The sequence below is a fragment of the Sphaeramia orbicularis genome, chromosome 22 (assembly GCF_902148855.1).
Source record: "Sphaeramia orbicularis chromosome 22, fSphaOr1.1, whole genome shotgun sequence".
NCBI lineage: Eukaryota > Metazoa > Chordata > Actinopteri > Kurtiformes > Apogonidae > Sphaeramia > Sphaeramia orbicularis.
The window spans coordinates 35,541,806-35,569,428 of record NC_043978.1 but is presented as its reverse complement, the minus strand read 5'-3'; the positions used below and the strand labels follow the sequence as shown (position 1 = coordinate 35,569,428).

Genomic DNA, 27,623 nt, shown 5'->3' with positions numbered 1-27,623 from the left:
AAACATTTGGAGAATAAATTTGGTATATTTTGAGAAAAGTCATTGATTTTATGAGAATAAGTAAATGTAGAATAAATCTGAATATTAGGTAACTTAAGTGTGTATTATGAAAGTGGAAGTTGCATGTATTTTGAGAAAGGCCGTTATCGTTTTAAAACTCTACAGTACTGTATTACTGAGTATGAAGAATTTTATGACTATTATTATAATATTCTCACTTTGTAAATATGTTACTCCTCTAAATTTGCAACTTTATTCTCATGATATTATTCCTTTATTCTTGAAACATGTGATTTTTTTTTCCCTCAGTGTGATCCTAATACTCATTTGAACATTGCAGATTGCAGAGCAGATGTTATTTTTAGTCATTTCCCCTGAGATTAATAAAGTATTGTGATTCTGATTCAGATTTAAGATCTAAAACATGCTATATCAGCTTTTGTCCACTTGGGGGCAGTGTTGGCCTCTTAATATCTCTGGATGAATCTGCACCTCTGTCTGATTTGCAGTTACTGTTTGGCTGTAGTGTGACTCTTTACAGTGAGCCGCCATGTTTAATTGGCAGGAGACTCATTGTTGTGTCACTGGTAGTGTTGCTCTGTTGTTCACCCTCCTCTTTTGTGTCTCTTCTAATAGGATGAGGTGAAACAAGGACAGGAATACAATGAGGAGCACCACAGGCTTTCAGAGCTCTGTCAGGTACCAAAGCTTTTGTTGTCATGACAAACATGCACACATAACATGTAAACATACAGCAAACAATTAAATCTCTCATTGTGAGGATTTGCAGAAATGACAAATGCATAACTACGATGGACTAAAATTAAAACACATTTCAGATGCAAGGTTCACATGTGAGAGCAGCATGATATAGACGTACAAAAAGCTGATTAAATGCAAATATGCACCCTTCCCTCATGACAAACACTTGCATGCAGGCAGGCACAACACGTTGCCATACTCATCCCTCTCTAGTGCTTGCCCCATCTGCCTCCCACTGGCTTGTGTGTTCATGTTGTTGGAGTAGCTCAGAGCTGTGTCACAGATCAGGCGTGCGATAAACAGGCTGACTGGGGAGGAAGGGAGAACGTGCTTCAAAGGCCTGTGGAATAAGCCACATGACAAGTGATGCTGTTCATGCCTCCCTGGATCATGCCAGCTTTGCAGCCTGAGTACTTTAGGAAGTGCCTTGCAGCTTTGGGTATTTGAGGTGTGGAATAAAGGCAGAAAGCCAGGCAGCTCATGGTTTTGTTAAGCGTTTTGGTTAACAAATACACTGTAAATGTCATCTGGCATTTGCAAACCTAAATAGGACAACTTTTAAATGACCAAAACGCATGATCATTACTTTTTCACAATTTCTTTAACCCATCAAGACCCATACAGCCACTGCCATCCAAAACCATCTACTGATCTAAAATGTTTAACACCTGTTGATCCACTAATCTTATCAATCCATGTAAATAACTGGTGTAAAATGCAGTTTGTCGTCTTTTCGTAGTCATCAGATATGACCCATTTAGATGTTCAGAGGCTCCATAGTGGACATGTAAACACCGTCATCTTCTACAACATTGATTCACCAGTTAAACCCATGAAGTTTGATAAATGACAGTGAATGGAGACGCTTGTTTTATTGTTCGGTTAATGCTATATTTTGTTGAAAAAGTCACATTTTCTTCATTTTTCTCTGTTTCTGATATAATAACCCTTAACTGTACACTGAGCTTTTATTAACATCAACATGATCATTGAATTAAATATGGGGAAATACCTGATTTTCATTGAAAAAATGCAAAATGTGGAGGATAGTAGTATAATAAATGATGGTAAATCCCTTAAGAAAGGTTAAATAGAAAGGAAAATGAATTTAGGAACTGCCACAAAAGTAACAGTGGGCCTTTATGGGTTAATTTATATTTAGATAGACAATTTGTCCTCAATCAGTCAGTACAAACTTCAGTTATATAGAATGAGTCATGCATTACTTACCACTCCAGCAACTGAGCTTAAAAGGAGTTGAACTAAAGATGCCACGTTTAACCCATAAAGACCCAAACATCCATCACCGACCAAAAGTTTCTACTGATCTAAACTGTTTAATACATGTTGATCCATTCATCCTATCAATCCATGTAAATAATTGGTGTAAAATACAGTTATTAATCTTTTGATGGTCATCAGATTTGACCCATTTGGGCGTTCAGAGGCTCTGTAGTTACCGTAGAAACACCATCATCTTCTACAACACTGATTCACCAATAAAATCCATGGTGTTGGATCAATGACACCGGATGGAAATGTTTGATTTATGTTCAGTTAATGATATGCTGTATTTGCCTGAAAAAGTCACTTTTTCTGCAGTTTTTGCTGCTTTTAATATAATAACCTTGAACTTTAATCTGAGTTTAAATGAACATCTTCATGATCAGTAAATTATATACAGGAAAATACCAGATTTATACTGATAAAATACAAAATACAGAGGATCATATTATAAATAAACGGGTTTGATATAGAGAAAATTTCATTTGAGAACTGACATAAATGTAGTGCTGGGTCTTTATGGGTTAAGATTTTTGAAGCTCTAAATGCAGAAATAAGCTATAATATTAATAACTATGCTTAGACTGTAGGCAAAATAAGGACAGTTGTGTTTTCATTACTTTAGAATGAGCTGTTTGTATGTACAGAGTGGATATAACCTGTCAGTCACTGTCAGTCTGTGCAATTATGTAACCACAAAAAAGACCTAATGCATAAGATTTAAGGGCATCAAACAGCACAAGTGGAAAATAATATTTATAATGATCTTTTCATAAGTGTATACTCACCTGTTTATGTGCAGTCTGCTTAGTATCTAAACACATATTAAAGTAATGACTAATCAGTTTGTGTGTAGTGCAGGTTGTGCAATGTGTGGTCACATGACTGTAATATATATAGACTAAGTGAGAATAATATTGAGCAGGTCACAAAAACAAAAACTGGTTGTTGTAAATATATTTTCCATTGAGTGACACTGGGTTGACAGCATTACTACCAGTATTATACCAGTATTAATATTATTACTGTGTGAAACATGCAAAATGGCAGTTTTATTGTATTTCTTATGCTAGTTTAGCTTGACTATGAGTAAAAAAAATGCAAATTATCTCCATTTTCCTTGATTACATTGGTCTATATATACCTGACTGGTATTTATGAGTTTTACAATGAATACTAATGGTGTATAGGGAAAATGGTAGTTGAACTTTACCACATTTGGGTCACTGATAAAGAACAATTAAGTCCTAGTGCTAGTTCGATATGGTTTTAACAATACAGTGTTGGGTCAAAATGTGAACCTATATTAATTAATGAATGGGTTGAACACACATGCATTTGAGTCTCTGGTGCAATATGGATATATGAAAGTACGTACAGCAGTAAAAACTGAAGTTTCAGGAAATAAAAACCCAAAGAGGTAGTTTTTAGTGTGATCTCCCATTTAAATTTAACATGTTTTAATGCTTTTGTTCAGACAATATGAGATTTATTGGATTCAGTCGCTGATGTTTAATACCAGGTTTCATTCAACACACGTCAGATGTTTCTGTTTGTGCTGCTTCTTGTCATGGGGTCAGAGGTCACACTAAATAACCTTTAGAACCTATTTAATTCAGTTTTGTGTCTTTTAAGGCTGTGCACATATTTCCTGTATTTTCTTGCTGTATCTGAAGAAAAGAGAATGCCAAATAATTCAACCTGACTTTTGCACAGCTCTGTATATGATAACACTTTATCATACATCTTGAAAACATTAGACAAACAGTACTTTTATCATTTTTTTCCACCGTGTTTTATCAAAGTTTATAAGATTGTAGTACATTTAATCTCTGAAGCATCATTTACACATCATTGTAGATCAGTCTTATCATAATTGCAATCTCAATAATCTCAGTATGGCTTTTGCTCCAATAACTGCTGTTTTTCTGAAGGGAACTGACTCTGCTGCCATATTTGTAACGTAGTCCAAAAAGGCTTCCTCTGCTTTTTTTCATTTTATAGCTGGTGGAATCCACCGTTAAGGTATATTACTGTCACCATCTGTGCGAGAGTGTTGACTAGAGTTATTATCCCCTTAACTAAATAGCTCAGTGTAGATAAATCAACACTGACTGTAACAAGGGATTTTCCATTATTTTTTTTGCAGCCACTATAGAAGAGGGAGTTGGTTGCAGTCCTTTCAACATGTCAGTACCTGCATGGAATAAAGTACAAAATAAAATAACAACACTAAAATTAGGAATAGGAGATGACAGTTAAATGCAGGACAAATGAAAACACATAAACAAACCATTGTAAACAAGTGGTGCCAGACACAACAAACCCCGCCCATCGCACATATTGTAGCTTATTTTGGCATCGATCCAGCTGATGTCATCATGTCTATGCATGTGGTGATGTCAGCATATCAATTGCCTCTATATATGTGGCAACTTTGAAGTAAATTGAAACAAAGTTGATGTTTTTATAGACATTTGAAATTTCGCCCATTATAAGTAAATGGGGGAAAAAAAAAAAAGATTTTAAAAATTCATAAAAAATTAGGACTTTGACCAACTTTTCCCAAAATATAATGACATCTATTCTGGGTCACTGGCAATCTATGAACCTAATGTGGTATGAATTCAACTAATAGTATTTCTGCCACAGACATGCGAAATTTCACCCATTATAAGTAAATGGGAAAAAAAGATTTTTTAAAAATTCCCTAAAAATTTGGACTTTGACCTACATTTTCCAAAATGTAACAACATCTATTATGGGTCACTGGCAATGTATAAACCACATTTGGTATGAATTCAACCAACAGTTTCGCTGCTAAAGTGTTAACAAACAAACCAAACCAAAAACAATACCCCGTGCCTCCCCTTCTGGGGGCAGGATAATAAATTCAAGCTGCCACCACTGGCCAAACATGTATCCCACTTGCCTTGGCCTCAACAGCCTCCCACGTGAGGCCTCGTGAAGGTGAAAAATTAAAAAGTGCTAATTAGCCGGGTAGCATCAGGAGACGGCCTGTAGGAACATGCGGGAGGCATCCTCCCTGGTGGCCCTCACTGTCCTCTGGGGTCCAGAGGAGAGGGAGGGTAGGGTTGAGGAGATGGAAAACAGAGGGATGAACACAGATGCCATTAACTGTAAGCAGGACGGCAACATGTTTACTTAGCTCTGATTGGTTTACACCTGAGGGAAAATATCACCCATCACACTTTCTCCTTGGCGCTGTGCTTCATGTGTGTTTCATTTTTTTTAACAGTTGTTGTGCGATGCAATGTGCAGAGCAGCATGTTGATTTTTTAAGTCAGAGGCACACATCCATCATTTTTCTCTAGGTACCAACATCCTCTCCTGTGTGCTTGCATAAAAATCAAGCGCTGACAGACTCTTTCTGTGAGCGGTAGCTGGCCTTTTACATGATTTCCCTCAGAGCACAGATGTGTTTGTACTCCTGATTCGCTCCAGGGCTTTGTAACACGAGCACACAGCCTCTGTCCGCTTTGATGTGTTAAAGAGCCCGCACCCGATCAGCCTTTAGTATTAGCAAGCGGTCCTTTCAGTTCTCATCACAGAAATTAGTAACAGGGGTTAAAAGGGGAGTGGAGGAAGGGGATGTAATTGCATCTACCGTAGAATGGACTTTTCCTGGAATATGGCCTAGAAGAATTTGATTGTGTTGCTTTGCTGCCATATTGGATGACAAACAAGAACCTTTTTGTAATCAAATGGGAGCTGAATGGAATGATCCGACACTTACAGGAAACCATTAGTATTTACTAAGAGGCAGTTTACAGCAATAATGTACACATTCACATAGCAGAATTATGTGTTTGCTCCTTTCCTTTTTGCATCAGTTATATTCTGACTGAACCCAGCTGCTCTTCATATAACCCATTTTTCATTTTAATCATGAAGAGTTGGTTTAGTTATAACTGATGTCCAATGTGAATTTATTTCAGAGCTAGTTCCTTCCTCTGCTCTGATTATTTTGCAGATTAATGCTTCAAATCTGTTACAACATCACACTCTGAATAGTGCAAGTCTTGTTTCAGTGCCAGTTCTCCATTACTGATGTGTCTACATTAAAGAAGCTGGTTTAATCTTTTAAAGCAGAATGTTTTATTTCTCTCAAGGAGCCCGAGAGCCTGCAGGCCTTTACAGACCTCAACATCCCCACGTCGAAAGAGGAGCAGGAGGAGTATCTGCGCTGGAAGAAAGAGCGAGAGCAAATTGACAGAGAGAGAGTGGCACGCCATAAAAACGCCAAGGGCCAGTGGAGACGGGCGTGGGACATGGACAAAACTGAGAACATGTAAGCCCTCTGACCCTCCATCCTGTCTCACAACCGTTGTTCCAGTTGACTTCACTGGCTCTTCCTATTTATCATCTCATTTTTTTCACTTTACAATTTCACAGTCCTATAATAATAATAATAATAATAATAATAATAATAATAATAATAATAATCAGTTTCCTACTGTCTTGGTAAAGGGTTAAATGACAGACACGCAAACTGGGTACAGAATTTCAATACTTTAATGGCACTGACTGAATAACTCAAAATAGTTTTAATTTTTTTATTGATGATTTTGAAAAAAGAGTTTTTATGCTCTAATTCTGCTTTGAGTGTTGAAAAATGTGCTAAAAACAAAAACTTCAGATTCGTGGTTTAAGATGTATTGAAATTTTCTTTCATTAATATGGAAAAATCGAACTGTTTAGGAACCACTATTGAAGCCAAAGTATTGCTGTTGATCCCAATTGTGAAAAATGTTAAATGATACCAATCCCTAGCCTTTTGATGATGAGGAAATGCTATTTGTCTTGCGTCACAGACATTTTTTTGGTTAGATTTTGAAATTAGCCTGTACATACTCTGCAAGAACAGTGAAATTTGTTTGTTTTCTTGAGGTGGCAAGAACAACAATAACTTCTGGGAAGTTCTCCGCTTTTCCACATTAACCACACCCACTTCAACGTTCAGACCAATCACACAATAGTTCTCGGACCCCACACGAGAAAAACGTTCTTCCCAGATGATGTGTCGAGAATAAGCTGTGGGAACAAACCAGGGCTGCGAGAAAAGAATTCTGTCATTTTTTCTCGCAGTTCGAGGAGACAGATTAATTTTCTTTTTTTTTTTTTTGCGGAGTATATAGAGACCTTAAGAGTTTGGATTGTGTTTTATGTGGACAGACATACAGAGTACAGTGCAGTCTGTAGAGTGAGAAAGGGAGGTAAGAAAGATCAGTGATTCTAAGGAGGACCTTATACCAGTTATATGTCAAGGTCTGGAACACAGATAGAGAAACAAATTAAGGTTTTGCTTGTCATTTTCCATTATACTAACTTTTAACCCATAAAGACCCAAACATCCATCACCGACCAAAAGCATCTACTGATCTAAACTGTTTAATCCGTGTTGATCCACTATCCTACCAATCCATGTAAATAATTGGCATAAAATACAGTTATTCATCTTTCCATGGTCATCAGATATGACCCATTTGGACATTCAGAGGCTCCATAGTTACCATGCAAACACTGTCATCTTCTACAACATTGATTCACTAGTAAAACCCATGGAGTTGGCTCAATGACACTGGATGGAAATGCTTGATTTATGCTCAGTTAATGATATATTTGACTGAAAAAGTCACTTTCTGCAGTTTCTGCTGCTTTCAATATAATAACCTTCAACTTTAATCTGAGCTGTAGTGAACATCTTCATGATCAGTGAATTAAATGTAGGAAAATACCAGATTTATACTGATAAAATACAAAATACAGATTTAAATACTACAGCTTAAAACAGGTTAGATATATAGAACATTTCATTTGGGAACTGACATAAAAGTAGTGCTGGGTCTTTATGGATTAAAATACAACTTGTTCCAACTGCTTTTATGACCTTGCTGTTCTACATTTAGCCCTAAATCTACTTTTATAAGTATAAATGTTGAATTCCTTTAGTAATATATTTTCCTTTAAAATGAAAATTGCTTCTTTAAATCTATTTCTGAATCAAATATCACAGATATTGGCAAGTTTCTAAGAGTCAACAGCTTGCGTGATAGGCGACTCACAGGACAACAGCTTCAAGCACAGCTCAGTAGTGGTCGTAGTAAGCAAGTCTCAGTTTCAACTGTGAAGAGAAGACTTCCAGTTGCAGGTTTGATCAGTCCATAACACCTTCTTCCAGTCTTCAGTAGTCCACTGGTGGTGTTTCATGGCCCAGGCAAGCCTCTTTTCCTTATTCTGAAGTCTCAGAAATGGCTTTCTTGCTGCAACTCGACCTATCAAACTTGTAACTGGAAGTCTTTTCTTCACAGTTGAAACTGAGACTTGCTTACTACAACCACTATTGAGCTGTGCTTGAAGCTGTTGTCCTGTGAATCTCCTATCACACAAGCTGTTGACTGTCATAAACTTGTCTTCTGATTCTGTTGTGTCTTTGGCTCTGCCAGACCTCTTCCTGTCAGCATTTCCCCCAGTTTCTGAGTGCCTTTGGATGGTGAAGGAAACTGGACTTACTGACACCTGGACTTTCTTGGCAGTTTCTCTGTAGGACAGACCAACATTTTTAAGTGTTATGATGGTCTGTCTCTCTTCTATCGTTAATTGCCTTTTCCTCGCCATTTTTATAGTAACACACTACTTTCTGCAGTACAATACTGTTCAAATAATGCTCACATCGGTACGGTACCAAAGTGTGTTCCAACACTACTTTTATGCAGACAGAGGGGGTTGGAAGGAATTCAGAAACGTTGGGACACCTGTAGGAATTGGTAGCACCAACTTTCGAGGCTTGATCAACCTCCGTTGCTGCAAAACTGCTTTAAGTTGTTAACCCATTTCTTGTTCGCCTTTTTGTATAATTCTGAAATGTACATTTTTCAGTTTCGTTTAACCTTACCTTTTTTTTTTTTTTTTTTTTTTTTTTGTAACCTCTGGCAGTTCACTGCTTACCTTTGTACCATTTCAAGCTGTTCATTGGACTTGAACTCCTTGAATTTCAATACAAAACTGGAAAAATTGGGGTGTTCTAAAACTTTTGACTGGTAGTGTATGTGGAAGAAATACTGTATCAGCGTCAAACTCCAATAGTTGTTCTTCTTAACTCAGTCTTGGTGTTAATTTTCATGACCATGACTCATTACTCCCTCTAGTGGTCACATACATTCACAGTGACATGTCAACCTATGGCTGTAAATAAATTCAGCTCATAACTTCTGACATAACACCTGAACTCTTTTTCAAAACACACACTGATAGTGTTAGGTCATTCTTAAAAGTACAAATATTATGTATCGCTCCTTTAATCTGCCAGCTTTAGTAGCCAATCACTTGCTTCTGTTATGTTTACTTTTACCTCAGGCACAAACAAACTGTATAGAACAGTGTGAATCTTTCTAGCTCAATTATTAAGTGAAAAAATCCATTTGATGAGCTATCAGGACTCCTACCACATGATCATTAAATGAAATCGCATCAAGTCACAAGACGTCAGGAGTGCAGTATTGTAAACTGAGGTGAATTGACTGATTTTTAGAAATGGCTGAGAATTAGTACATTTTTAAAGAGCCATTGTTGATATGATTGATTGATAGGAAATGCTTCCTTTCCACGGTTTTCACAATAGTACCTTAAAGTGCTGGAGGGAAAACATCCAACTCATTCATTTTGGCGTTCCAAACAAGCCAAGCTGTGATGCTCTGAGTAAATAAATGTGCCGCTAAAGGAAGCATCAAAATGTAAAGAGACAAGGGAGGAACGGCTATTTTTATCTAGGGATAAGGGATGGCATGCCTTTCCTTATTTGGTGAGGCCCTTGAGTAAGAATAGAAGAGGAAATGTGTTTTTGATTCAACAATTTAGACGGTCTCAGTCGATGCGAAATGAAAGCGTGATTCATGAGGCAAAACCTCTCACATGTCAGAGTGCCCTGTTAACAGGTGTAAAAGGGCTGTTACATCACCTAAACAAAAAGGCTGAATACATTATGTTCACAGACTCATGTCAAAAATATTCTCTGCTGGCTCTGCGTTGCGGGTTTGTGTATTTGTCTGAACTGATTTTTTTTCTTTTAGGTTTTCAGACAAATCTGTCCCTGACAGAGACTGGGGACCTTCAAACAGAGGTGAGACTGGATTGAGCTGCAGTTATAGGCAATAACCTAGAAACCTAAAAACTAAAAATAGAATGTGTTCATGGTTTTCTCTGGTATCTCTCATGGTATCTCTGGTTTTCTCTGGATTTGTATCACATTTCCGCCTTTAAATAAATGCAAAAATTATATTATTAGATATTTTATTGCTTTTTTATTGCTTTATTTCATTTTGAGTCGGTTATTTTTACTGTCTCATGTCTCTACCTTATTTTTACATCATCTACTGTGCACAGTATATTTTTATCCTTTTTGTCATGTTACGCTTCTATTATTATACTGAGTTTTGGTGTCTGTGAAAGCACTTTGTAAATATTCCTTTTTGAAGGTGTTCTATTAATACAGTTTTTATCATTATTATTATCATTAGGTGGGCGAAATGCTAGAAGAGGACAACCGAGGGCAAGTGCAGATTCACGAGGTACCTCTCAAAGATATTTATAAACTTATCAGTTCTCACTCTGACGTAACAACAAACTGCGGCTAGTTTTGTCTGTATTTTCAGCTTTTTAGTCTCATAATTTTGACTTATCTCTTTTAAAACTTGATATGAGTGATGAATATTTGGGTCTGATAAAGTACAAATTCTCCCAAAACATACTTAAGAACAGTAGTGAAGTATTCTTATTTTGTTACTGTACTACATTGTTCTCAAGGCATAGATGCTAGTTCTGACATGGATGATATGAGGTTCTGCAGGTTGAGATGGTACAAATATAGAGATAATTTTTACTTTTGCTCTTGGAGTACATTAAGCGCTTATAGATTTTTTTTTTTTTTATCCCACCCCCCAAATGGGAGGCAAGGGGTATTATTTTTGGTTCAGTTTGTTTGTTTGTTTGATTGGTAACATTCTAGCAGCAAAACTATTGATTGAATTCATACCAATTTTGGTTTATAGATTGCCAAGGACCCAGAGTAGATCTCAATACATTTTGGGAAAAATAGGTCAAAGTTACAATTTCTTATGAATTTTTTTAATCTTTTTTTTCCCCCATTTACTTATAATGGGTAAAATTTCACATGTCTGTAGCAGCAAAACTATTGGCTAAATTCATACCAATTTAACTTTATAGATTACCAGTGACCCAGAATGGATCTCATTACATTTTGGGAACATTAGGTCAAAGTTAAATTTTTTAATGAATTTTAAAATCTTTCCATTTACTTATAATGTGCAAAATATGTGCGAAGGGCAGGGTTTGTTGTGCCTGGTACTACTTGTTCATAATTTTGTCATATCTCTATTAAAACCTGATGTCAGTGATGAATGTACAGTTGTAATCCATTGAAACAATAAAGGATGTTTATGTTGTCTGTAATGGACCAATGGGCTCATTTCAGTTTCATGATTTTATTGAGGCTAACTTCATGTTGGTCTGCCCTAGGTCATGAGAAGAGAGGCAAAGACAAGGGAGCTAAAAATGTTCTAGTGATGAGCAGCAAAGCAAAAGGAAAAGACCGTCTGACTGGGAGGGCCAGGAGGTCAGTAATGGCCAAACGACATCCCAATGATACCACACACAAACACACAACACTCCAATGTTAAACGATGACTCAGCTTCCAAATGCTGAAGGTCTCTTCCTGTAGCTTCAATTAGCTATCACAAGAAAATGTACTATGAAAAATGAAAATGTGTGAAAGGATGTAAGAAAGTTGTTGTTTCCCTGCACTGTGCCCCGATGTACAAGTTCCCCTGGATGTCATGAGACTGGATTTAGCAGTTGTAGCAGCTGACTAAATAACCCACAAGGCTTCATTCACATCCTGCTGCATTCATTTTTGTGCTGCTTTGCTCTGTTGAGAAACAGGCTACTGTGTTGGGTGTCGAGGAGGCTTTTAGGGTGTGCTGTTACACAAGCATTGCTCATAATCTCAGACTACAGACCTAGCATGGAGGCTTTTTATCCTTTCAATACGAATGAGTAATTTGCCAGATGATTTTGTAGGTGATGGAAGTAAAATAGCACCGAGGTGTGTTCTGACAGGTTCTTGTTATCAGGCTGTCAGAGCTGGAAATAAATCCAAATGTGATCCAAGGCAACGGTGGACAGAGGTGGGAAATAAAACTGTACAAATACTCCTTACATTTTAAAAACAGGCTTGTTACATTGTTTTTGTAATATATTACAGAGGGATTATTATTTTATCCTTTGCATAATAGTGCAGATTTCTAATGCCAGGGCTAATTTCAGCCTAAATATATGATGCAATAACATTGAAAAGATGTTTCCTCTGAGCATAGAGCGCAGTGCATATAACAATGGATTCGATTTATATAGCGCTTTTTTGGTCACTCAAAGCACTTTACATTATTGACCCATTATTCATTCGCTCTCACATTCTCCCTCTGGTGGTGGTAAACTACATATATAGCCACAGCTGCCCTGGGGTAGACTGACAGAAGCGTGGCTGCTAATTTGCCCCTAGGGCCCTTCCGACCACCACCAAACATCCATACACATTGATACACCAGTGTGAGTGGCACGGGAGGCAAGGAGGGTGAAGTGTCTTGCCCAAGGACACAATGGACTGACTAGGACAGAGCGGGATTCAAACCGCCAACCCTTCGGTTATGGGACGACCCGCTCTACCATCTGAACCATGGCCGCCCCAAATGTATCACAAACAGCATATCACAAACGACAGGTGTGAAAGACGTTACCAGCTAAAGATAAGAAAGGGACTTGATTGCAGAGAAAAGGTGTTTTCTTTCTTTAATAAGATTCTAGAGAAATACAGAAAAAAATATTAGCTCATCAAAAGTCATCAAAAAACAATGGTTATGCAATCAAGTACTAACTCCTGTGTGTATCATGTGACTAAAACAGACAGAAAAGAAAACATGGAATGCCTTAAAACACTGTTTTTGGCAGTACAGTGCCATAGCTGTTGATGTAAGAACTGAAGTGATTTTGGTTATTATCAAGAAAACCATGAAATATGGCTAGATATCAGCTCTGAAATAGAACTCTTATGAGCTATTTTTGTTGTTATCATTATATTTGTCCAAACCTTTAGTTTTGTACTTTAGCTTTGTACCTTTAGTTGTGCCAGGCATTAAAATGAACAAGAAATTTAGGAAAACAAGGGTGGTCTAATAATTTTTTCAGTGACTGTAGATGCTAATACTGACCTGGATGGTATGAGGTTTAGCAACTTCAGGTAGAAATGTGGAAAAACTTTTTTACTTTTACTCCTTGAGTATATTTCAGAGCTAATATTTTATAGTTAGGCTGCAGTAAAGACATTGAGTCTGTACTTCTTCTTTTACCAGAATATCTTTACACATCTGTATGTATGTTTCTACATGAGTAAATATGTGTGTGTTTTTACCACCTCTGACAGCAGAATGTAATTAAATACAGTTAGTTAGTGGTATCTAGGTATGTCTATGTACATATTCTCAAATACTGTACTGCACTACAAATGTAAAGTACTCAGACTTTATTTTAACATTTCCATTTTATGCGACTCAGTGCTTCTACTCCACTACATCTCAGAGGCAAATATTATAGGTTTTACTCCATTACATTTTTGTCCATATATGTTGCTTTTGAGTGTTTGTCATAAGCTGACAGGTGAAGTATTTCTTTGTGTTGAGAAAATTCTCATTCCTCTTAACCTAAATCTCTTTTAAAACCCTCTTGGATTCATTGGATAATGTATTGTCACAAAGCTGAAAACAAGCCATTTTATCTGAGCACATGAGAAGCTGACCTTTTATACAAATATACAGTGATAATGTAGAGCTCGGTGGTAGATTAAACTGTTTATCCTCCTGAGACCCAGGAAAGTAAAGTTTTGGCTTTTTTACATTAAATAATTGACTTGATTGGAAACAGCATCATGCAACACTTTTTTCAGATAAATTATTATTTTTATGGCATGTCCTTTGCAGTTTTTATTTATTTTTTTTTGTAAAGCTGTCTTGTCGCTTCCAAAGGACAAAAATGCATTGCTGGTTCCTGGGAGGAAAAGCAACATCATATAAAGTAATTCACATGAGATTGACCTTAAACATGTACAGAACTAAAGTGCAACATACACATTAACCTAGTAATCCAAAACATCATGGATAAAACTTTTTACATATTGGTAAAATTTGCTCAATATACTTGTACTGAAGTAAAGTTTTAAATTCAGACCATTTACCTCTGGATGTGTATGATCTGAAGTACTGGACTGAATTGAGGAAAACATAGATTCAGAAACTAGAGCTATGATAATTCTACTTTTCCTGATCGTGCAATGTCGTATTGTGTTTTGCATTAAAACAAACAGCATAGTTTAGCATAGTGACAGATTGAATGTGTGCTTATTCTACATTTTTGACACAAGTCTCTTTTTTTCAGATGGCAGGCAAATGAAGAAGGAGAAAGCCTACAGGTGAGAGCTCAAGCTGCTGTTCCTGTAAATTCAAAGAATGTATTGTCAAATAATGTAATGTAGATAAAAAAAATTAGGGGTGAAAGTCAAACTTGTAGTCTTTGGTAACAGTGGTGTCATGATAGTGAGTCTGTGATATTTGATATGTAGGAAGAAAATCATCTGTCACAGTTCACAATGTCTTTATGTCTGAAGGAGAAGCACTACCCTTAAAACTTTTAGACCAAAAGTATAAAACGCAGGAATTATTCAGAAAGTAGTTTTAGTTTTGTGTATCTTTAAGATGAACACAGACTGAAACTTCCATGTCTACCCTGTACCTTATTGATATTTGATGTTTGTATATCAATAACATATTGCCAGAGGACGTACAGTGACATATTTGGTCCCATCTTTGCTGATAATAATTTATTTGTTCATCTAATCTGCTCCCTTAGGATTCTGAGGCAACACTGGAAGAATTCCTGGAGGAACTTGATGCCCTCACAGATCCCGAGGCAGCAGATCAAAAAGATGGGGACACAAAAACGAAGCTCAGTCCAGATGTGGTGAATACACCTGAGGAAGTGAGTGTGTCCCCAGCTACTTTACAAGAGGACACCCCCACGCAAGGGAAAGCAGATTCCTCCTCCCAGCGGGGGTCAGAGAAGAAAGTTCGCTTCTCTGAGGAACTCATAAAAGGGAGACACAGCAGTACAGGATCTCAGGAGTCTGGCAGTTCAGAGGCCAGGGGTCCGAGCTCCTTGAAAACCTCCTCGCCTAAAAAAAACAAACACCAAGTACAGGGGACGCAGCAGCAGCAGCAGCTTGAAAGTGCCAAGGAGGACGGTTGTGGTCTTCAGAATCAGGGAGGAGGTCATTCTGCTCCCATTACCCAGCAGCAGGATTGTGAAACTGAATGTACTAAAAAGGACAGCAGCCCCCCCACAGCTCTCAGCTCCCCCCCTGCTGAAAAAGCCTGCGCCTCCCTGCAGGAGAACTTGGACCAGCCAGTAGAGGTGGCCAAGTGCAACATCAGCAACACAAACACAGGTACGTTCACTCCAACCCATCTACACCCTTCATCTGGAGGATATGGTAGCCAGAGGTGGGAAGTAACAAAGTACAAATACGGTTTTTGTACTGTAGTAAAATGTTCAGGTATCCATACAACTCAATTCCAAAAAAGTTGGGACAATGTGTAAAAAAAAACAAAACAAAACAAGTGGTACCAGGCACAACAAACCCCGCCCCCTACACGTATTGTAGCTTATTTTGGCATCAATCCAGCTGATGTCATCATGCCTATATGTGTGCTGATGTCAGCATATCAACTGCCTCTATATATGTGCCAAGTTTGAAGTAAATTGAAACAAAATTGATGTTTTAATAGATGTTAAATTTCACCCATTACAACTAAATGGAAGAACAAAAAAGATTTTCAAAGTTCATAAAAAATTGAAACGTTGACCTATTTTTCCCAAAATGTAAAGACATCTATTCTGGGTCACTGGCAATGTATAAACCCAAATTGGTATGAATTCAACCAATAGTTTTGCTGCAAGAGTTTTGACAATCAAAGAAACAAACAAACTGAACCAAAAATAATATCCCTTGCCTCCCCTTCGGAGGACAGGGTAAAAAAACAGTGCAGTGATTTGCAAACCTCATAAACCAATATTTTTTTCAAGAAAGAACATATAAAACAAATGTTGAAACTGAGAAAATGTAAATGAGGTAATCTGATGACAGCAACACATCTTCAAAATTGGGATAAGGCCATATTTTCCACTGTGTAGCATCACAACAGTATATAAATGTCTGTGAAGTGAGGAGACAAGCTGCGTTGTTTTGAGAGATTAATGCTTCTCCGTTCTTGTCTGATCTATGATTCTACCATGCTGCTGTAATAGATGCAGTATGTTGTTTGGTGTTGTCTTTCTGGAATATGCGAGGCCTTCCCTGTAGAGGATGCTGTCTGACTTGGGGCATATGTTGCTCTAACAGCTGTATACACACTGATGGGCACTAATGCACCCCCATACCATCAGAGATGCAGGCTTTAGAATTAACCGCTGTTAACAATACAGCTGGACCCTCTCCTGTTTGGTTCAGAGAATATGGATTCTAAAATGTTGTGATGTTGCTGCCATCAAATTTAAAATCATCAAATTTTTCTTAAAATAGAAGATTTTTTTAATGTTTTGTGTGTTCTGTGTTCATATGCATTATGTGGGTTTGAGATTTGCACATCATTGCATTCTGTTTTTATTAACGTTTTACACCATGTTCATAATTATTTGCAATTTGAGTTCTACTCCCTACATTTCACCACAGATATATGTCCCTTCTACTCTTGTTTTTTGCATTTGATAGAGATTATTATTATTGGCTAGTTTTTAATAAGCATCATAGCACGTCTCCCAATCATAAACAGAGTTGAACCTATGTGAAAGTGGCTTTAACAGAAAAATTTGATGCCTTAGTGAACGGACAGACGTAGAGACATAAAACACACTAGTGCGTTGACCTGTGGGAATCCACGGGTTCTAGAAGCAGTAGAGGTGATAAAATGGGAGCAGAACTAAGCTTACTGGTGTAATACACAGATTAGGAGAAAATATAATGGCCCCCATTTTGTTTTGTATTGACATCAAAAGTAACAGCAAAGAATCCATTCATAGTTACCTTATATATGTCTTTGAAAGGGCTTTACATCATTACTGTATGACTTCACATTCACATTACTTGATGACTTGACTAAGCCTACTGGTGTAACACACAGATTATAAAGAACTAGAATGTCCCTCATTTTGTTTTGTATTGACATCGACGTGGACCATAGACTTTTACACACTACTGAACATGATGGTTTGTGAATTTTACGATTCCTGGTAGCACGTGAAGGCAGCATAAGACTTTTACACGGGACTGTACACGACGGTTTATTGCAAGTCACTGCCGTCCGCAGTCCCATTGTAATTTAAAAACAACTAATAACTCCAAAAGTATTGTTCATATCAATAAGCTGTTTTCATCTGTCTGTTCCTTGGCCCAAAATACATAAGTACTCCAAAAGGCAAAGGCTATCGCTCTCCAGTTTTTCAGTTATAAAGCAGACACACATACACACACACATGCACACAGAGGTCACTTGGCTTTTATAGCAAGACATAAACGACAAGAAAAGGCATCATTAATTGAAAGAGTTGTTTGAGACCAGATAGAAAGGTAGAAAAACCTTTGACTTTTAGTCTTTGTGTCTATTTCAGAGCTGGTACATTTTTGCCTTTACTTTAATGAATCGGTTCTTCTTTGTGTTTTGACACCTACGTATCTACCCGAGTAAAGAATGTGTGTACTTCTGCGACCTCTGTCTGCCGCTGAGCTCATGTTGGTTCTGTTTTATAGAGGAACTAATAGACTCCGGTCTGTCTGTCCTGAGTCTGGAGTCAGGAGAAACACACCCGGCACACTCCACCAGCAGCGACAAGGTCAGTGTGGGAGACAGGAAGAGGGAAGGGACGATCAATAGATGCGTAAATGGACTAATGGAGGGAACTGCAAATGGATGATGAGTTAAATACATCTACTACAGCTGTGTAATATCCAATTTGGGTTGAAGTATCCACCGCCTCTGAGGCCTGTTACAGAAATCGACTCATAAGGGGAATGCATCTTGTCATTCATATGGCGACGTCGGGATGACTCATTTTGTTTATGTTTTCTTCTTTGCAGGCCAGAGAGCACGGGAAGATTGTTTGATTGGCATATTGCGGATGAGTGTAAATACTGAAACCAAAACATAGCCTCTTTGTATCATTTTGCTTCAGGTAGCTCATCTGAGATACACTGTTTACGGCCTACACACAAAACAGTGGTTCATTTTGCTGTGGCGTGTTCCACCTGTTGGAGTTTTCACAACAACAACAAAAAAAACATACATTAATAAAAAATTTGACATAGGAATGGTAAGAAGTGTTTCTGACCATTGTCCCTGCTTAAATATTTTTACATCCAAGCACTTTATAATTCTAAAAGTGTGTGTACTATGTTAGTATGCTGCTTGAGTGCAATATCATGAATGTTTACATCTGTATGAACATTTCAAGGTACATTTCAGGAGGCTAGCTAATCACTTTTCTTTGGGTAGCCTTTGAGAATGAATTTCAGCCACAGTTGAATTATCTAGTGCCTGATTCTGCCTTAGAGATCTTGTATTTTCATGAATGGAGTCAAATCTGTGACGTATGAGGATGCAGTAGTTACAGTCTGTATTTCTACACTCAAAACAGTATGTGTAGATATTTATTAAACATAAAGGGTAAAGTTGAGACCACAATAACTTTTCCAAATTGTCATAAATTGGAAGAAAAGCATTATTTAACTGTTGCTATTTTGACTCTTAAGTGGTATTACTTTGTATTTGCACAAGTTCCTGCATAAAATCAGCAAATCCTGACTTCAAACTTTAACGTCCTAAGACAAAAAAAAAGTGAGACAAAAACAAAACGGTTGAATAAAATCTCATCCTTGCCCTTTAACTACATACAGTTGTTGCGTTCTCTATAGTTAGCATATTTTGACAGCTGAATCCCAGTTATCTGGTCTTCCTTAGAGCTTTACACTTCTAAGATGATTATTAAGCTTTTAACATCACACTAATAAAACACCCATGCAAAGAAAAGCATACGTTTTGCTGCATGTGATGGTGTTCTTCCCATGCCGAAGGGTGGAGCAGTCATCAACATGTTTTTATTCTAAGGCCTTGTGCACCTTGGAGACTGACACACATTGAAAATACATGGTCCACGTCCGTGAGGGTTTACAGTCAAACACTGGGATTCAGCTGTATTTACTGTCTGACATTGTTGTGTCATGTCTTCTGATTAGTGGGAGAAACAACTAATATTTTTAAAAAGCTTCCTCATCAGAATTTAGTCAGATGTTGTGCCTTGCATATTGGCTGTACCTTCATTTCAAGGTTTGTATAACATAGTGTTACACTAAATGTGCTGTTCTAACAGTGCAGCATCAGTATTAACTTTATTTATTTGACATTTGGACAACAGAATGTTAACTAGAGTGATTTTGCAAGTCTAAAACAATGTGTTTTTCTCTCTGTGACATGTATTCATAATTTATTGTCATTTTATTATTTTATTTTTGGCATCAAGAGACAACTATAAGAAGCCTTAAATGAACTGTTACCCTCAAGGAAGTATTGAGCTTTTGCCAATGCTACAGTATAGTAAACAGTTATGTAACTGTGAGTGGAGAACAGTGGACGTGCTTTCAGCTGAATGGTCCTATCAGTTTCAACTGTGGTTATATAAAAAAAACAAATCATGAGGAGTCCAGTAGAAACACACTCGGAAAACCATGAAACGTCACGGTGGTCACAACGGAAAATCTGCTGTTTCTGAGTCGGGGCCTTATTCTGTGTTGCATATGGAACTTGAATGGATGAAATGTGTGCAGTAATGTTCACATCCCCTTAAATGATGAATGTTCAAGGTGGTTGCAGTGATTCTTGCTCCTCCAGATGTGCACTACTGTCCTCCGATTTTTTTTTTTTACATGCACTCTTAAGAAAGCAGAAACTGTGTTTGCTTTTGTATGAGAGTGTGTGTCGAGGTGTGATGCCAGCTTCTATCTGTTCAGAGTACTCATGGTAACTTCAAAATGTGTACAACATTACCTAATTTACTGTAGAACATTTTAGACCGAGGCACACAGAAAATCAATAAAGTTTTTTTTCTGTATTTTGGACTCTTCATTTTTTTTTTTTACGCATCGTCAAAATGTTGCTCTTATACTGATGTATCTATGATAACACTGCAGACGAGAATGAATCCATCCTCTGGAGAGTTTTTATATCTTAATAGAAAAATGGGCCCCAGAGAGAGGAAAAAAGCAGATGTAACAGAAATGTAGAGCACATTGCAGCATCAACAGTCGAGTATGACCTCAGTCTGTTGAGTCTATGTTCCTGTTGGATTGTGATTTTATTAATTTCTCATCAGCTCTCTGTGGGGCTGTTATACTGGAAACAGCTCCGTCTCAGTCGTACAGGTGGGACTTCCCACAGGTGCCACTATTTTAATTAACTGTACCCAGGCCGATCTCCATAGCAGCCTTCTGTCACTGAGGCCACCGTGCACTGGGCAGATCAACTGCACACTAGAAGGTTTAACTTCTATTTTCAACACAGGCCCAATGATTTTTTTTAATCCATAGCACTCCTGGTTCACTTTGGAGTTAGGCTAGCTAATAGTTGAAGGGTCTGATGCAATAGTACACCAGTGGGGGTGTTGATATTATGGAAATAAGTCCTGTAGGCTGTGAGGATTGAAGTGCAGTGTAGGATTATGTCAGATACACTCTGCAGCTGAGCAAACTGTCAGAAGCTTGCCTTTCTGCAGAAAAATAAAAAGGCTTTATAACAAAGTCATGCTAAGTGTTGTCGTTGTAAATCACACTGCAGGCTTATGTTTTCATTTAGTAACACACAGAAAAGTTTGCGCTGATAATTTTTCAGGCTTTAAACTCCTGAGACCCAGGAAAGTAAAAGTTTTGGCTTTTTTACATTAAATAATTTTCTTGATTTTATATGAATGAAAAAACAATACATATGTGTTTAAAATAATATTAATAATAATCTCCTTGATTGGAAACAGTTTTTTCAGATATGTTTTTTATGTTTTATGGAATGTCCTTTGCAGTGGACAGTGTTTTATTTGTGTGTTATTTGAAGTAAAGCTGTGAAACTCTTCCCCTGTAAAGGACAAAAACGCATTGCTGGGTTTCAGGAGGTTAAACCAGGTTTGTTAATATTGTGTTTTACTGTATCATAACTCAAAATCTTGTATGACTCTCAAGTCCTGGTTTCCTGCATAAAAAGCCAAGGTTTACACAGGAGGAGGCAGCAGTCAGAGGCTCTCGAGGTGTTTCATTATGGTTGATGGATGGAGGTTAAGTGGAAGCGAGGCCTGGTCCAACCACGCAACCTTGACACAACCTCACATAGACAGGTTGGCAGTCCCTGCTGAGCATGTGCGTCATCCCCCCCCCCCCCCCCCCCCCCCTTGGCCCTGTCATAGTTTAGGATGTAACAACCACGCCTCAGCAGCTGCCCTGATTAAGGTAAGTGTGCTCTTTTCCCCTGCTTGCCCCCAGCCTCGAGACATGGAGCCGGGCTGACGAGGTGTCATCCACGTACTCTTGGCCATATTGATTCTGAGCCTGTGTGATTTGTTAGCATAATTTAACCAAATGTCAAATGCCTTTCAGGCCTACCAATTATTTCACTGGAGTATTGTTATTAGCTCCATAATTTTAATAAATGCCCAGGCCTAAATGAACCAGATATTAGTTCACACCACTCAGATGCACTGATAGCTTTGATGCTGGATACTATGGCTTATTCTATTTTTACTGGAAACTTCCAAATAAATTTTCTCTAAATCTAACCTCTCTTAAGTTTACCACCATTTATTATAGCATTATCCTCTGAATTTTGCATTTTTCAGTAAAAATCAGCTATTTTCCCATATTTAACTAACTGGCCGTGTAGATTTTCATAAAAGATCAGAGAAAACTCCAAAGTTATTATCATTCAGAGCAGAGAAAACTGAAGCAAACATGATTATTTCAGCAAAATACTGCATATCATTAACTGAATGTAAAAACAAGCATCTACAATTACTGTCATTTGTCAAACTACAGGGGTTAAAGGTCAGAAACTGCATTTTACCTGTATTTTTAAAATGTATTTAACAGATAAGCTGTTCCAAAGTTAATAAATATTTTAGTTCAGTGGATGACTTTGGTTGCCAGCAGCTGTTTAGGTCTGTGAGGGTTAAACCTCAATCACACAGCTGTGTTTGTCATTATGCCACCAGCTGATCCCCTGTCACATTTTGTCAGAGCTACTTTTGTTTATGAAACTTCTAAAACTCCCTCAGATGACAGCATAGTTTGCACACAGTGTCACTTCTTCTTCTTATGCTTCACAACACACTTGTGTTTTTTTTTTTTTTTTTTTTATTAACTGAAAAGCTATTGTTCCTCTTGTATTGCAAGACTCCATGTTAATATTTAATAACTTTTGTGACGGTGTCTTGCTTGTCTTGTTTGCAGACAATGGCATATTGAAAGGCTTTCATTTTCTCAAGCTTTGTTGGAAAGGTCTCTTGCTTGTAGTGTGTCAACCCTTACATGTCAAATCTGATGAGGAAACTAGTCTCTGAAACTTTACGCATTTCATGATTTCATATGACGCAGCTGTGTTGATACTAAACAGCGGTGCTTTACTATGCCTGTATCTCCTGACAATATGACAGATTATCCATCAGGACTAATGGAAGATGCAGTTCAGGAGATTTTGCTTGACAATTGTAGCATTGCAGCAAGACTTACAATTCAAAAAGGGTAATGTCTGCAGCTATGACATCTGCTGTTTTTAAACTCGTCAAGTTATGATGATATTTATGGCTTTGGCTTTGCTACAAAACCAATGAGACTCTTACTGGACCTTTACGGAACATTTGACTGATTTTACAAGAGGTAATATAATAAGTGGATGGATGACTGGGTTCAAGAGTCATAAGGTCAGCTGCTACGTCCTGACTCACAGCAATAACTGTCATTGTTGATGAACTCCCTCATCAATAGGCCAGTTGTTGCTCTCTCATTTATCACAAGAAGCCATAAGAGGCACTGGAAGCACATCTGTCAAGGCTGCTCTTTAGACAGAGTTCACTGCAGCAGGGACAGGCCAGCCTTTACTGTTTTGGATTACAATTTTCTGGTACACATGGTCTGTGTTATGATAGTGGGGGGGGGGGGGGGGGTGTTCGTCTAATCCTCCCTGATGAATGGACTTCCTGTTGAATGCGCCACACACATGCCTTGGCACTGGTTCTGAAAATCTGTCACCCGTCGACTGATATTAACACAACAGTGGATGTCATCACCGTTTACATCACAGTGCAACATAACTGAGGCACTGGCTGCTCAGCGGAAATCAAGTGGTTTTATTTTCAGAGTGATAGTGAATGATTCTTGTCACTGCCAGCATAGAAAGCAACCTTTCAGCCAAACAGTCCTTTCAGAGAGAGTTGGATCAAAATAGCACCAAGCACGATTGTGTAATGTGTTCTTCTGTTTTGTACAGTGCAACAACAGAGCTTTCGAATCGATACACCTCCCTCATATGCTGCTGAGAAAGCGCACGGGGTGGTTGGTCTTATTTCCACTTCATAGTTCACTACATGTGACTGTGTGAAGTGGTTTCAGTGAGAGCTGCAGCGACTGAACTGTGGCAGACATGGCAGATGAATGCTTCTCTTTGCATGAGCAGCAGACAACCCCTCTGATCACACACTGGACAGTTCACTCAGGTTATTTTCATACAATAACAAGCCCCCCACTAAAATTTTAATAACCGACTGACCATAAACCCAGAGCTCTTTATACTTTCACAGTTATTATTTCCGCTGAACCTGCCTCTTCATATCAATCAATAAACGTGGGCTTTGCACATTATAGTTCCACTCTAATAGCCTGGAGTGAGCACACCGTTCATTTAGATCCATCTGACTTCTCATTCTGCAAACAAACAATATAAGGTGTTAGGAAAAACCTAACATTTATTTGAATATATAGATTCTCCATTCTGGCTCTAAATAAATAAAATATCATTAACATACAAGATAATATCACAGATTAAGTCATGTTTTACATAGATGTATTATAAAAACATAGAAATGAATCATTTCCTAAGGATGTTTATTTGTACTGTGTGATATAGTTCTACCTATAATACATTAATAAAAATCATCTAATCACACTAAAAGTTCATCAAGGCCAAAAGATGTATGCCTGCCCTATATGTACATAACCAAATGCACAATACATTTACATGGTTATATGCACATACCTGAGCATAACTCAATAATGCAGGTTCTTCTACTTGGAATCCAGGTTTGATCCATGAAAAAGAAAATACAGCCTATGTTAAATGCAATAATGCAGTATTGATTTAGACCAGCCGGTAAATGGCAGTGATGTTAAGCACAGTATGCCTGTGAGACACATTTATGTCCTGCAAATCAAAAGCTTCTCTGGAGTCTTATTTATCGAACAAAATATTTATACCAGTGTTGTCCACACGTACGGGCAGGATAGTGGCCTCAAAGACTGTTCGAGGTAAAGTAGACACATTTTAAGGCATACAGATGGCCTAAAACAAAAAAAGCATAGTGTTGAAGGGGCAACAGTGTTTATTGAAGAAGCGAGGTCTCCTCTTTCCTCAGTCATGGCCGTTCAGTACAGTTTGTGTGTCAGTGCATGACGCCTGTGCAGTTCAGCATCCATCTGAGACTCTGCAAAATGAGTTTCCAGAGGAAGACCTGTGTGTGCTATCCGACCTGCGGCGTTTGAGTCTGGAAAACACTCCTCGCTGGATGAGTTTGTGTTTGGGAACAGGGGGGGTGTGGTAGTGGTGGTGGTTGGGGGGGGTGATGAGGGCCCGATCAGTCTGCTCGGCTCGTCGCGGAGGTCGGAGGAACAGTGGGCGCATCTGGAGCCGCCTGGTCGGGGTCGCCCTGGTCGCTCGCTCCTTCTCCCCGTCTGTGCGCATCCGTGTCCCGGTCCGTTCCAGACTCCCTGGTGCCTGTGGGGACGTAGTGGCTCACCCCTGGATGAGACCCGTGTGTCTCTCTACCCAAAGTGCTCGATCTCTCCGCGTTTGTGTGACCGTGGGAGGATGCGTAGAGTCCTTCCTCCTGCTGGGGGTGCGCAATTTCTGCTCCGGCACCGACGGTCACTCTGTCGGCTCTGTCATCCCACTGAAACGACCGACTGTGCGCGGCTGTGTCCTGCCTGCTCTGGTTTAGAGATTCAAGCCCTGTCTGTGTAGAGTTCCACTCTGTGGCATTGTTGCTTGTGGAAATATTAGTTGAGATGTTGGCGGTGGTGGTGACCTCCTCTGGCACCCCCGGCCTCCCCGCAGAAGAGGATGCACTGGTCGGTTTCCAGATCAAGCTGTAGTAAATGGCCAGAATAATGGCTGCTAAAGACACGGACAATACATATGCAAAAACAGTGGCTAATCTCACCCACTTCTTGTTAGTCTTAGCAGCCATCTTAGCCTTTTTGTCCCCCGTATAAGTGGCAGGTTTGCCCCTCTCCATATTGGGCATGAAGTCCCGCTCTCTCATATTGCCCCTATTTTTTCCTCGATGCTCCACCACCCCCTCCGTCTTGAAGGCTTCTTGTTATCCACAATCCAAGAGAAGACAGGTACCAGAGGACACAGGAGAAAGATGCTGGACACCTTGAACCGTCCTCACCACAGGAGTGTTTTGCAGCTAAACTGATTTCTTGTCATTCATTTGATCCTTAAAGCGCTGCGCCTTAACATTCCCAACCCAGTGCAGCATTGCGTTTCATAATGGACATGAAGCATCCACAGGCTCAGTGCGCGTCTCAGCATCCGTCTATCCTCTACGACATCTCCACGAAACATCTGGTTGTAGGCCTACGGTGAATCCGCAGTATAAGATTTGATGTCATTTATTAAAGCGAATAAGTGAGATCATACGGTACACAACTGTCTGTCTTATCCAGCAAATGAAGTGGCTGGCTCAGCTAAAAATACAGGAGAGGGGGCGGGCGGTGGCTCTTAAAGAAGCAGCAGCTGTGCAGCAGTCAGAAGAAAACTACAAAACCCCCCACATATGAAAGCCACATCAGGATGCTGTGGTGCCACATACAGAGCTGGAGTTTGTTGTGCTGATGAGGACTATAGTCCCAGTGATGGTGGAAACTGTGCGCCTTTAACTGTGGACCACAAGCACGTGGACCCCAGCCATCAAATTAAAGATAATTCATGTATTACGTACTGTAAACTGAGATAACCTACTGCTAAAACTATATATAAAAACAGGTGGTTGATTATGGGTAAGATTTGCCTTCATCCACCCTGTTACCTTAAGGACAGCATGGTTTTGCGCATGCCCTCTGGGGAACTGCGAAGGTTAAACAGGTGAAAGGCACATGCAGGTGACATATGTTACTTTTTTATTTGTAAGTTAGTAGTTTTGTTTAAGCTTGCAAGTATGTATTCTTCTACATAGTCGTTTTTTATTATTATTATTTATTACAGATTTTCTTAATCATAGAGTGTGTGACGATTGAATGTGATTTCTGCTGATAAAACTATATCAAACTATCCAATCCAATCCAACTTTATTTGTAAAGCACTTTAAAACAACTGCAGTGGACCAAAGTGCTGTACAGAAGAAAAATTAAAACCAAAATAGAAGTATAAAATACAGAATACATTTAAAGACATAGAAACTGGACAAAAACAAAAACAAACCAAAAAAAGTGCTATACAGAAGAATAAATAAAATCCAAATAAAAACAATAAAATACAAGAATAGATTAAAAGCCGTACAATTAAAAACAACAATATAAATAAAATAAACAAATAAATAGAATAGATAAATAAGAACAACAAACCACTACCAAATAAAAAGTATAGAATAAAGATAGTACCTTCAAACATCTCACATGGTTTCAAAAGCCAAGGAGAAAAAATGGGTTTTATCTATCTATCTATCTATCTATCTATCTATCTATCTATCTATCTATCTATCTATCTATCTATCTATCTATCTATCTATCTATCTATCTATCTATCTATCTATCTATCTATCTATCTATCTATCTATCTATCTATCTATCTATCTATCTATCTATCTATCTATCTATCTATCTATCTATCTATCTATCTATCTATCTATCTATCTATCTATCTATCTATCTATCTATCTATCTATCTATCATTTGCTACAGTGGCACCATAAAACAACAGATATTTTATCTTTTAGTGATATTATATTTAGCTATATATCTATATCTATATGTCTTTATAATTAATCACAGAATTTAACCTCCTGAGACCCAGCAATGCATTTTTGTCCTCTCTAGTGGACAAGAGTGGCACAGCTTTACATAAAAAAGTCCACT

At 38.3% G+C, this 27,623-nt stretch overlaps 2 protein-coding genes across 4 annotated transcripts in view; one reads left to right on the top strand and one right to left on the bottom strand.

Moving 5' to 3' along the window:
• ccdc9b (coiled-coil domain containing 9B) overlaps positions 1–20,347 on the top strand; it is a 30,222-nt gene extending 9,875 nt beyond the window's left edge. For 2 of the 3 annotated variants that reach the window (XM_030127464.1, XM_030127465.1), the window contains exons 6-13: positions 637–699; positions 6,180–6,358; positions 10,137–10,186; positions 10,584–10,634; positions 11,602–11,698; positions 14,570–14,603; positions 15,041–15,635; positions 17,994–20,347. In XM_030127464.1, the coding sequence (XP_029983324.1) occupies positions 637–699; positions 6,180–6,358; positions 10,137–10,186; positions 10,584–10,634; positions 11,602–11,698; positions 14,570–14,603; positions 15,041–15,635; positions 17,994–18,157 (1,233 nt within the window). In that variant the 3' untranslated portion in view covers positions 18,158–20,347. The remainder of the gene's footprint in view (positions 1–636; positions 700–6,179; positions 6,359–10,136; positions 10,187–10,583; positions 10,635–11,601; positions 11,699–14,569; positions 14,604–15,040; positions 15,636–17,993) is intronic. The other variant, XM_030127466.1, reaches the window with a different exon arrangement.
• Positions 20,348–24,357: 4,010 nt separating this feature from the next.
• LOC115414303 (uncharacterized) lies at positions 24,358–26,344 on the bottom strand. The gene has a single exon (XM_030127601.1). The coding sequence runs from the start codon at positions 25,805–25,807 to the stop codon at positions 25,121–25,123; it is 687 nt and encodes a 228-aa protein (XP_029983461.1). The 5' UTR covers positions 25,808–26,344; the 3' UTR covers positions 24,358–25,120.
• Between the last annotated feature and the right edge of the window lie 1,279 nt (positions 26,345–27,623).

What these genes read in the sequence shown, in the direction of transcription:
- LOC115414303 (XM_030127601.1), bottom strand. Translation starts at nt 25,807, where the DNA reads ATGAGAGAGCGGGACTTCATGCCCAATATGGAGAGGGGCAAACCTGCC.